This window comes from Citrus clementina, unplaced genomic scaffold, assembly GCF_000493195.1.
Source record: "Citrus clementina cultivar Clemenules unplaced genomic scaffold, Citrus_clementina_v1.0 scaffold_3, whole genome shotgun sequence".
NCBI lineage: Eukaryota > Viridiplantae > Streptophyta > Magnoliopsida > Sapindales > Rutaceae > Citrus > Citrus x clementina.
The window spans coordinates 23,356,325-23,369,420 of NW_006262339.1; the positions used below are offsets into that span (position 1 = coordinate 23,356,325).

The 13,096-nt window shown below is 29.7% G+C and overlaps 1 protein-coding gene and 1 non-coding gene across 2 annotated transcripts; one reads left to right on the plus strand and one right to left on the minus strand.

Moving 5' to 3' along the window:
* Positions 1–5,352: 5,352 nt before the first annotated feature.
* On the minus strand, positions 5,353–5,425 carry TRNAA-UGC. Its single transcript has one exon. It is a non-coding gene; the product is annotated as a tRNA-Ala (tRNA).
* A 4,972-nt stretch (positions 5,426–10,397) lies between these two features.
* LOC18047420 (GDSL esterase/lipase At1g71250) lies at positions 10,398–12,166 on the plus strand. The gene is made up of 5 exons (XM_006441746.1): positions 10,398–10,653; positions 10,996–11,123; positions 11,227–11,469; positions 11,598–11,850; positions 11,946–12,166. The coding sequence occupies exons 1-5, from the start codon at positions 10,398–10,400 to the stop codon at positions 12,164–12,166; spliced, it is 1,101 nt and encodes a 366-aa protein (XP_006441809.1).
* The last annotated feature ends 930 nt before the right edge of the window (positions 12,167–13,096 follow it).

A 13,096-nucleotide genomic window follows, 5' to 3' on the forward strand; every position in this document is an offset into this window, starting at 1 on the left:
TATTTTGAATATTTGTTTTCAACTACGCATATCTACAATTCTGTATATATCAATTCTCCCTAGTTATATGAGTCAACACTACATAAAATTTTGTAACCAGGCTCATCTCTCTCTCATTAAAGTAAAGAAAGCTAGCTTTTTCACTCACTTTGAGATCGAGAGACAGGGAAAATCATCAAATTAATTTCCCTTCAAATTTTATTTTCCCACCACGAAAAGGGGTTAAAATTAAATTAGTTGATAAATGTTGGTTTAATCCCTATATTTTAAGTTAATTGTCTGTTTAGTCTTTATATTTAAAAAATACTCCAAGACATTTCTGTTGTTAAATATATTATACTCTTGTCCTTACTTTTTTTTTTCTTTTACAATAACACCCTTACAACAATATTGTTAGGGATATTAATAAAAAGAAAAAAAATGATAATCTATCAAATTAATCTTAAAAGTAGCATAAAATTTACACAAACTTTTATATTATTATTTTACTTTTAATATTAATTGATAAATTAATTTTTTATAAAATAATTATTAGTAAGATTGTATATTAAACATTACTTTAAGTTGGATGATATTAATTTATTTATAAATAATTATTATTAAGGTTGTTTTAAAAGTACAAAAATAATATTTTTTTACATTGATATTTTTGTATAGTTTGCTAATAAATAATTATTGATTAATTTGCTAATTAATTTTTTAATAGACAAATTAATTAATGTCAAGAATATTGTTAGAAGGGTATTATTATAAAAGTAAAGAAAAAGTAAAGGTAAGAATGTAACATATTTAGCTGTAGGGGTGCTTTGAAATATTTTTTTAAAAATAAGGACTAAACAAACTTAAATTAAAATATAAAGATTAAATGAGCATTTACCTTTTAGTTTATATAGTAAAATCTCACAACTTAGTTTATATAGTAGATACTAGATAGTTGATCTTACAACAAACCTTCCCATTCCCTTTTGCTTGCTTTTAATTAAATTTTTTTCTTTTAACTCTTATTGTTAAAATCGCATTTATCCTTTTCAAAAATATATAAAATCTTTTATGACATTCTAAGTTCTCTCATGAATATATTACTGTATAAATTATTCCCATTATTTAATTTAAAACTTTTCTAGAAACAAATAAGCACATAGTTGGACCAAGAAAGATGAGCAAAAGCAAATTGATAGTGCTTAGAGTAGTTAGACTTTCGTTTAGCTTAGGCAAAGTGATTAGTAATCATGGAGTTTTTGTGGTCCTATAACACAAACAGTAGCCCCTTAGTAAGCTTGTACTTGGATTTGACACATGGCATAACTTTTTCTTCAACTCTCAATAAAATTAGTCCATTGCTTCAGATTCTAATTTTTGCTGCAAATCAACTACCGCTGCAGCCCCGGAATGAAAATTTAGATTTAAATTAATGCCCTATTAGCTTAATATAATGAGTGAGGTAGCAAATACGAGAAGCATGTGATTAGGAATTGGTAATGAATCCTCAACTTATTTTAGCCTTACTTTACTTTTTAAAGATGATGTCCAACAAATTAATACATACTGTTAAGATAATGAGCCACACGAATTTGAACATGTGGTGATGTCGCTAACGCAATCGTTCCTCACATACCACATATTATTATTATTTATTTTATAATTAATAATAAAATTTATCAATCACATGTATTCATATGTATGCTAATGTGAAAATTAATAATGAACACATATAAGAATGATCACGTTGAAAATTAAATTAGTAACATGTGTGATCTATAAACAGTATCTATTCTTTTTCTTCATTGCTTTCTATTACCATGAGATCGTGTGAAATTATTTTCACTCTTTTCTTAGGTTTGTAGACAACAAATGATCCGGTAACTTATACTTCCGGGTTTTATTATTATTATTATTATTTAAAAAGTCAAAATAGGTAAATGTGTATGCTATTCTATTTAATTTATTTCATTAGTAGAGATAATTTAATTTTATTTCACTTGTAATTAAACGAAATTATTTAATTTTTTTCCCACTTAATTCAGCCTGCTTAAGGGAGACAATCAAAGATGTAATAAGACGATCCCCAAACATTCATTAGTGTGATGACATCGTAAATAATTAAAGAAAAATAGAAGATTAATGTCCTGATTATAATTATTAAAGTATATGAAACATTTTGACTTTGATTATCAAAAGATCAAAGGCATTCTGACTTCTAGAAAGATTCTACCAATGTCATCCGGATCGATACACACCCGCCATTTTTTTATTTATTAATTTTCATTTTGGGTCAGTGATATAATTATGCCAATGCTTACTTTTTTTAAAAAATTATATTAGATTAATGCTCAAATTACAATATGTCAATATTTACTTTAATCATCTATTTATTGTCCTCAATGAAACTAAATTTAATAACTTAAATATCAATCAACTCTAGGCTAGGGATGGCAAAAATTCCCACAGGGACGGATACCCTCGGGGATTTTCCTCATTCGGGGAGGGTATGGGGATAATTTTATACCCAATTTCTTATTCGGGAAAGGGACGGGGAAATTATTTTACCTAATTTCTTATTCGGGGAGGGGACGGGGATGAGGTGGAATCCTCATCCCCTACCCATTTCCCCATTTCCCCATTTTAATTTTTAATTTTATTTTAATTTTTTAAAATTACTAGTAAATAAATTATAAAATTTAAATTATAAAATTATAAATATTGATAAAAATAAAAAATATCAAAATATTTATATTATTAAACTTTTAGGCCTAATTAACTAATTAAAGTCCTAAATTTTTATTTAGGACATTAAAAAGACCGAGTAGATTCTATTAGCCTAACATTTTTTTAATTTTAATATTCTTTAAATATTTTAAACTTAAATCTATTTTTTATTTATTTTTAGATATTATAATTGCCCACAGCGAATCACAATTTTAATATCTAATCTAATATAATCTAATCTAATATTTACTCTTGATTTGCTCCAATTTAACTATTGTATTGTAAAGGGAATAGTCCACATTTATAAAGTGCCCACGCCACCATTGAAAAAGTTAATTTTGAATCTAAATTTGATTTTATTTGTAACAATTTTGTATTAGACTATTAATTTATTCATGATAGTTTGTAAAAGAAGTTTGTATCCCTTGCATGTTGCGTTACTTACTAATTTAATGTATGTGACTTTTGTAATAGATATTAATGTAAGATATATTTCGAACTTTACTTTTATTTGAATTTTTTATTTTAATATGATTAACTCAAAAAAAAAATGTATTAGTTATTCGGGGATCGGGGACCCTCGGGGATCCCCTGTTATTATTCGGAGAAAGGATGGGGATTCTCTCAAATAATTCTGACGGGGACGGGGACATACGCAAAATATCGGGGATGGGTACGGGGAGATCGGTCCCCTCCCCTCCCCTCCCCATTGCCATCCCTACTCTAGGCTACATTAATCACTCCACCATCTTTTAATTTTTTTTTTTTTTTATCTTCTTGAAAGCAGAATGTTATTGTAAGAGAAAATAAGTTATTTTTCTTGCGTTAGGAATTCAATTGTAAAACTTTTGATGAGCATTTACATATCTGTTGATAAATGATTATATATATATATAGAGAGAGAGAGAGAGAGAGAGAGAGAGAGTTTACATGACCCAAACGAATGAAGCGACTTCATCCAACCAGAGGGCGGACCTATGTAAAAGATAGTGTAATATAGGTAATTGACTTTGCTCAACAAAAAAATTCCTTTGTTTTCATATTAATTTTCTAAAAAAATTTGTTTGAGTTGGGGTAAATTTTATGAAAAACTTTTGATAATGAATCAATTTTGCGAAGTACTAATTTTTACTGTAGTTTTGCTGCTAATAAATTAAGTTTGTAGATTGGACTTTGCATCTAAGAATGTATTATAACAAATATATAATTGGGATAAGGATCGATACTTAAGGGCAATTTGAGATTGCGGTTACTGATAAAATAAGTTGTTTTTTTTCTTTGCAGATGAAATAAGACGTTGATTCAAAAAAAAATCTCAATATTCGATAAATTATGTTGTTGTGATTGTTCATTGTTGTTAGTTTGAAAAGTAGGTATGTATGTTTAGTAAATGTTATTACGAAAGTAGATTTTATTGTATAATGATCAAAATAGATATAAGTTTTAAATTTTTTTTATTTGTATATTATGTTTGTGAAAAAGTAGTAAATAATTGTCCCTTTATTACAATATTAAGGTTAAAATAAAAATTTTAAAAAGGTATGATAACTTCTTTACTAAGTTGCTTATAAAATGTAACTCCTGTCTATTTTTAAAAGTCGTTGTTAAAATATAAGAACTTACGAAATAAGCAATTTTTAAAAAATTTACCAAATATTATTATTATCAAAACTTATTAAATAAGGTACTTATAATATTTCAACCATATTCGCAAACAGTGCAAAACTGAATCAACAATTAGAAGTTGATCAAGACCCACGTAAAACTCATATTAGAGGAATCTTGATCGTTGATATATATGGACATAACTTGTTATTAGGATAACAAGTAAATAATGATTTTTCAAATTTATTCAAATTATCTTCTACTTCTTCATAGATAAACATAAATACTTGGAAATATAGGGATTATTTATCTTATTGCATAATTACTGTTCTAAAGAAAACTTTTGCAAAAAGAATGTCGATGCATCAAATCTTAAAAATCTAGATTTGAGCAAAAAAACTGACGCTTCCTCGTTCTTAACCATTGCTTTTAAATCTTTCAAGAAAGTGGGATCATATAGAATGATGGAGACATGTAAACTACTACTTTCATACGCATGATCTAATAATTATCACAAAACAATTTATTAAACTTTCCTCTTCGCAAATGTTTCTAAAAGTACTTAAGTAAATTTTTATTCACTTTTCAAACAAAGTTATTAATATAATTATTTCACAAGCACTAAGGAATTTTATTAAACCAGCAGAAAAAGAATTTGGATCACCCTTATTCGCAGCAACAATACAAGTCTCTAACTGGCAGCTAAATCAAATTCAAGTAAACCCTAAGTATTTTCCAAAAGACGTTGGTGAGATGACATACAATTTGAGTTAATTAATCTTATATAAATTTTAGACAATTCTATATCCTAATCTCATCAAAGTTTACCAATTTTGTCAGAAGATGCAAAGAGCCAAGAGAAGTAGCCACAATTAGCAAAGAGCATGATCTCAAAACTCTCTTAAGAATATTTATAAGAGTCAATTTTTTGTGGAGTATGCCTAAGGGAAAAAAAAAAGAGTGAAAAACAATTTTAAAATCCAAAAGCCTTATCCAAATGAGGTGTGTTAAATAAATAAAAGCAATAAAATTTTAGTTTAATGGAGATGCAGGGGATCGAACCCTGTACCTCTCGCATGCAAAGCGAGCGCTCTACCATTTGAGCTACATCCCCATTTTGGGGGACTTTGATAAGGTTCTTATTTTATCATAACTGAATTTCTTTCATTTTTTCTTTTTCCGCCTTCATTTTTTTTTTAATTTGAAAGGTAAATGTAACCTTTTTAACCTGATATTATAATAAATGGATGATAATTTTTTTCTCTCAGTTGTTGTGACTTGTGGGTAATGCAACTTGCACCATGGCGGCTTTAATTAATTTTGCTTTGGATTTTCATGTAGTTTTAATGGCAAACAAATTATCCGCACCATTCACTCTCATCCTCTTGTTTCTCTTCTCTCTTCTCTTCAATGAAACCTAGGTAACCGAATAATATTCTCTAAGATCTCTTCAAATCAATCATTTTTTTATCTCAACATGACACCACTACATATGTATCAATCCAAAAACATGTACCTTCAATAAGGATGGACAATTGGACATTGTAGTGGTGATTTCGGGAAAAATAAAAAAAAAATAAAGAAAAAAAGTATGCTCCATGTTTCAAGGGATGTGATGTGAATGTGATGCATGCGTTTCTAACTAGAAGGACTTATGAGGAAAAAATATCACGTCTTTTGGTAATCATGCACCTTGCTTCTTCTTTGTAGGGGTGGGAGCCCCCCCAAGTCGAGGACATGTAGAAATTTATAAAACTTTGAAGGCCTTAACTTTTGAGTAATCTAGCTAGGAGATTTGATGTCTGCCAATTAAAATTTATCTGCAAGTTTTTTGGCATAAGACACAAATCACACATAATTTATGGGGAAAACTGTGGTGCAACTGTGGTACCGTGCCACAGTTGCATCTAGTTGTTGAATTTCAATGGACCCCACCCATCTAAGTGGATCTAACGGCTGGATGCAACTATGGCATGGTACCACAGTTGCACCGTAGTCGGACCCTAATTCATGTATGGTGTTGCTTAAAAAATTATTGGAAGCTTAATCACACGTTTATTTAAAATATTACAGCAATGTAGTGAAACACTAATACATGCCAAATAATGATTGATGACACACGTTAAATAATAATTGATGACACATGTCAGGATATAAAGTATGTACTCCTAACTATATAAAATAGAGTGGTAATACAACCACAAACTCTTATACAAACTTATCTTATACAAACTAATGTGGCATTAATTCATTGGTTGAATGAAAATATAAAATAATAGAAATAAATTATGTGGGCCAAGAGATAATTAATTCAACCAATGAATTAACACCATATCAGTTTGTACAAAATAAATTTATACAAGAGTTTGTGGCTATATCATTACTCTATAAAATAATAAGTACTAGGCTTATAATAAAGGACACCCACCACCCTAAATAAAATCAAACATGAAAAAAAAAAAACCAACCTGAATGGTAAAAGAAAATTTCCAATAAGAAATTTAAAGATGTCAAAATTAAAGTCTCCACTATAAGTAATAAAATCTAAAGATAACGTGCTACATTGTACAGAATTAATATTAATAATATTAGCGGCAAGCTATTCCAGTGTGTGTGTGACTGTGTGTGTGTTTTGCCAATGATTTTCAGTTCCTTAGCGAGATTAATTATTGCTATTTTGGCCTCTACTTGAATTATTTTCGGTAGTTGGTGGAGGTCATAGTAATAGATCTTTCCAAAGCTGACGAAAATATTGACTTCATAAATTTGAATATTTGAATAATAGATAATAAATATGGAACAAACTTACATCAGGTTTGATTCGCATAAATCATAAAAAATATAGAAAGAACTCAAGGTGGTCAGTAAGAATTTTGTAAAGTAATTGTCTTCTTGATAATGCTGATCAATGTGGCTCCACTAGAGGCGATTTATCATTACATTTCACAAAAGAATTCTGCAGCATGAAAATATAACGGCGTTAAATGTTTGAACTGTGACGATGATGAGAAATCCAACTTGCACAACAATATAGTGACGGGCTTGATTTTTTTTTTTTTAATACACTGATATATTATAATTAGAAATATACTGATATTTACAATAAAAAATTAATCGAGACTTTCTTTGATAATTTTACTATATCACAGTCTGAATTGTTATCCTTACATAATATCATAGGGATATCTATTCTACCTAAATTATAAGAAAACAATAATACCCCTACCTAATTTTTTTGGGAGGGGAATAGAGTATCAAATAATTGTTCGAACCCATGCATTCAAGGAACTTTGAGTGCACGGGTAATGGGCTCGACTGGCTTCAATATTGATTGGACTAATTTTCATGTCTTGATGACAAGTAAATATATCAAATCACTCACCATTCGCTCTCATCGTCTCTTTTTTATTTTTCTCTACATTAATTATTGGAATCAATATTGGTGAATATTTGCAAGATAAAATCTATCAAAAGAATCATTGTGTCTTTTAACTTGACAACACTTGTGTCAATTCACAATTAATTTCACATAAACATTATATATATGTAGAAAAAATCTTTTTTTTAAATATTAATATATTACAATTAAAACTCTACTGATATTTACAATCAGATAGTAATCAGAATTTTTTTTTATGATTCTAGTATGACACATGTCGAACAACGATCCTCACTTAATATTGAAAAAAAAATTATTCTATCTCCAAACAGAGAACCAAATAAACTTCTATCGAAAAAGAAGTTGAATCTCAACTACTATTAAGACTTGAACTCATGCGCCCAAGATTGTGCGCATGAGTTGCCAACGGGCCTATTGGCTATGTAGAAAAATTCTTAAGTGTAGATGTTTGTATAAATTTTTGTGTAAATTTAAGGTTTCATGGTGCGAAGCCCTTCACACTGTTCGAAAAAAAAAATTATACCATTGTGAAATTTTAAATTTATATGAAAGTTCTCGCGAACATTCGAATGAGAAAAGGACTACGTGTGAGTGTAAGGGTAGTTATTTTGCTGCTCATGTTGAAGGGGAAAAAAAGTATAAACAGATGTCATGTCATAGTAGTACTTTTTTCTATGAAAAAAGTTACTTTTTTTTGGGAAAACTTGCCCCAAAAAAAAGGCATGTACCCGGTATACAGTAGAGGATCTTTGTTGTAACAAAAAGGGCTTGCAAAAATGCCTCAACTTTGGTTATTGCGTCACCCGTCCCATTACAAAGACAAAATTCAAATCTTTTTAAAAAAAGGGCATCTCTCCAAGTCCGGAGTCCTCACGCACTTTTTAGGGTGTTGCTGAATAGTTTTCAAATAATTCATTTAGGCTACGTTTGGAAGATTGGATTGGATTGAATTAATTCTTAAAATTAGATTAGATTAGATTATATAGTATTATCTTTTGTTTGGTATAGTGTCGGACAAGATTATGTTAAATTTAATTTAATGAAGCTAAAAATAAATATTTAAATAATATACTATTTTTTAAATCATATTATTATTTTTTAATTTAATATTTAGATTTTAATGTTATCAGCATTAAATAAATTGAATAATTTTTTATGTTTAATATATTACATATTAGTTAAAATAAAATTATTGAATTAAAATTTTGATTTAATATTAAATTTTAAAAAAGTTAACATTAAATTATTGAATAAACTTTTGATATTAGTAACAAATTTAGACTATTAAATATCTAGCCCTATCTAAACCCGTATGAAGATGGGGATTAATGGTCCTATGAATGTTGGATTAAAATTTGGACTAATTTATTAATCATCACAGCCAAACATAACTCAGGATTGGACTAATTTTTTTATCCTTTAAATTAGTCTAATCCTACCTTTTATTCAACAGCCAAACATGGCCTTAGTGGATTATTTGAGTTTAAATTTTAAAAAATAAAGAATTTTAAAAGTAATTTAAATTATGTCCATTTATCTATCTTATAAATAAAAAATTAAAATAAAAACAGCATATCTTCACGATAAGCTACTCATCTCATTTCATCAAACTTCGGGAAAAAAAAATATTTGAAACTCAAAACGTCTACTTTGCGATAAAAAAATAATTTGAAATATGTTATTCCCACTAGGAGCCAAAATCAAAATCATTACGACATGTAAACATAGCATATATCATGGTCATGCCCATTATAAATTCCAAATTAATGATGATTATACGCCTTTAGTCCATTTTCTTGCATAAAGTGAAGATTTTCATAAGAATAGACCTCCTGACACATCTCTAAATTCCTTAAAAACCTATTTTTAATTGAAATTACCTAAAAAATAAAGATAAATTAATTTTTTTGAATGAAAATTTAATAAAAAACTTGAATAAATTATTTTTTAAACAAATTTTGTACACCCACACCATTTCATTGTTTATATTTATATTTTAATTTTAATCAAAAATATTTTTTTAAGAAACTTTTAAGAATTATGGAAATAGAAATTATGTAATACGAATAAAATAACTTAAAATATTAAGATTTGCATGCATTTATAAATAAAAACTTAAAAGAAAAGCTTTTTTAAGGTGAAATTTAATGACAAGATGATTGATGTTAATTTATAAATTAATATTTTATAAATTAAGTTGGGTATTTTAGAGAATAGAATTTAAAAGGGGGGTAAAAGGATTTCTTTGGGGTGTTAACAGCTCCACTCTTTTTGTAAGTTTCATGAAGGTGACGCGATATGGCCCAAAACCTTCAACAGAATACTTGCTGGATCGTTGGCCCCGTAGCCCATTGTGAACATAAAGCTATCGCACACATTTATATGCATGCATCGTTGTTCACATGCAAAGCGGCATTAAGACCAGGCAAGCAAACAAAAATAAGAAACTTGCAAAATCGGCCGTTATGAAAAGAGCTAAGCTAGCCACCAAAATTCCAGTAAAAAAGTCATTTAAAAAGCAACATTTTATGGGTTTTGCTTACACTATTCACACTTCATACACTAACCGTTCCTTTCCATGTATAGCAATATTTTCCCATTATTTATGTCACCCAAAACCCTCATAATTCTCAACAAAAAGATCAAAAATCTTTTCAATACGAGGATAGGTACTGGCCGAGGAGGCATGGTGATCGGTTCCAATCAACGGCTGTCATTTACCGGATTTTGGGTGCTTATTGTGATCTTAAGTTACTCAAATGGGGTTGCGGAATCACAAGTGGTTCGAGGAATCTTTGTGTTTGGAGATTCATTGGTTGATGTTGGTAACAACAATTATCTCAGTTCCATTGCCAAGTCCAATTATTATCCTTATGGTGTTGATTTTGAGTATGGCCCTACTGGTAGATTTTCCAATGGCAAAACCTTTGTTGATTTTATTGGTAAGCTTCTATTTAATTATCACAAGTACCTTGCATATGTTCATGTGAAAATTTGGATCGTCTACCAAAATATTTAATCATTATAGGATTGTTATTGTTGCGACGATCTTAAGAGAGTGTCACGACATCACTTGATATGAATTAATTCCTTTTTTCCTCCCTTTCATTACTTCAAGAAGTAAATGATTTTTCTATTGATCTCTTCTTACCACATGTACAAAGTACAAACCGATTTTATTTATCATTAGAAACCTATATATAATTATTATTGTGCCAAATATTCTCATGGTTCCTGAGGAGATTTTCAATTTCACAAGTTTCTTGTTAACTATTTGCTTGTAGGAAAGATCATGGGTTTGCCCTACCCACTAGCCTTTGCAGATCCTAATACAAATGGAGCCAGATTGCTTGGAGGAGTCGATTATGCTTCGGCAGCAGCTGGCATCCTTGATGAAACTGGCCAACATTATGTAATAATAATAGTATTATTATTATTATTATCTCACTTAATTACCTTATTCATCCTCATTAATTATATATGTGAGCTTCATTTTAGATGATATATATGTACAGGGGCAGAGGTATACCTTGAGCCAACAAGTCCTGAATTTTGAGAGCACATTGAATCAATTAAGAGGAATAATGGGTGCTAGTAATTTGACAAATTATCTGTCAAAATCAATAGCAATTATGGTATTTGGAAGCAATGACTACATCAACAATTATCTCATGCCTTCTATTTATTCTTCCAGCTTCTACTATAACCCTTCGCAGTATGCTAACCTTCTACTCAATCACTATGCCCGCCAGCTTTTGGTACGTTGTGGCATTTGACGTGTCACTCATTAGTATATTAACCATAATACATTACATGTATATGTCACGTCAATTGACATGCAAATTTTGTAATTGTTAATAATATTTCGACATTTTTTTCTTTACAGGCATTATATAGCGTAGGGTTAAGAAAATTCTTTCTGGCCGGAATTGGACCTCTTGGTTGCATCCCTAACCAGAGAGGTTCCGGCCAGGCACCGCCAGGAAGATGTGTTGATTATGTTAATCAGATACTTGGTCCCTTCAATGAAGGGCTGAGATCACTTGTTGATCAGCTCAACAAAAGGCCTGGGGCTATGTTTGTGTATGGTAACACTTACGGTGCTGTTGGTGATATTCTAAACAACCCTGCTACTTTTGGTAAGAATTTTTATAATTTAATTTCAAAGTATATATCGCAAAATTTAAAAATTTAAACGGGGGAAAATTGTGAATTATATTTGCATTATGTGCAGGATTTAATGTAGTTGATAGAGCTTGCTGTGGAATTGGAAGAAACCAAGGCCAAATAACATGTCTTCCATTTGCAATGCCATGCTTTAATAGAAACCAATATGTTTTCTGGGATGCTTTTCATCCAACAGAAGCTGTCAATGCAATTCTTGCCCGGCGGGCGATTTATGGCTCGTCGGCCGATTGTTATCCGATCAATATGCTGAACATGACTCTCCATTGACAATATCTGAAGGAAATTATTAGGTGATTATATGCTGAGAGAACAAAGAAGAAGAAAAAGTAACTTTGTATCCAGGTCATGTCTTTTTATTGGGTTTATGTGTTTACTTTTGCTGCCATAGAATTCATCCTATGTTTGTGCAAGTGATGATCTAATTTGCTAGAAATCGAAATCTTCAGTTATTTTGGTTACAATTTTAGTCTATATTTTATGTAATGCAAAGGATGTTAATCTATTTTTAAATATCAAAGAAATCTAATTATTTGATTTTTTTTTTTAAGGTAGGAAAGTGGATAAAGTTTAAAAATTTTTAATCTCTACTTCTCTAGGACTCAAACTTGAGTAACCAGTTCTATAGAATGGTTCAAGCTTAAATCATTGAAGATAACATACTAATTTTTTTAATATGAAAATATAGCTTTCATTGATTGGAATTAGAAAATAATGACATGATTTGGGGCAGGAAAGATCCCAACCAGATTATAGGTTTTTCAAATTCTAAAACTTTCTTGGTTAAAGAATGTTACATGTTGAATTACAAACTAATTCAATCTCGGAAGACTATCTTGAATGTCTACAATTATCGAGGAGATTTTTGTTATGCTGCCTTTCATGTTCAAAATTAAGTCTTTCACTTCTTGCGAATCAAATCCTATAACCATTGGAGGGTAACCTGCATTATGAGCAGTCTTGATACCCAGACTCATCGCTTCAGCTTTCATATTAGCACTACTGTTTTGGAGCCTAGATCATTGAACTATGGCTACCACTACCTTTCCATTTGAGTCTCTTATTACCACTCCCAACCTTGCCATTGGATCATTAATCTTCACTGCTATATCCACATTAACTTTGAACAGCCATTCGGTGGGGGATTCCAGATTTGATGCCTACTCACTTGCTAGTTTCATGGAGATTTAGCAATTGGCC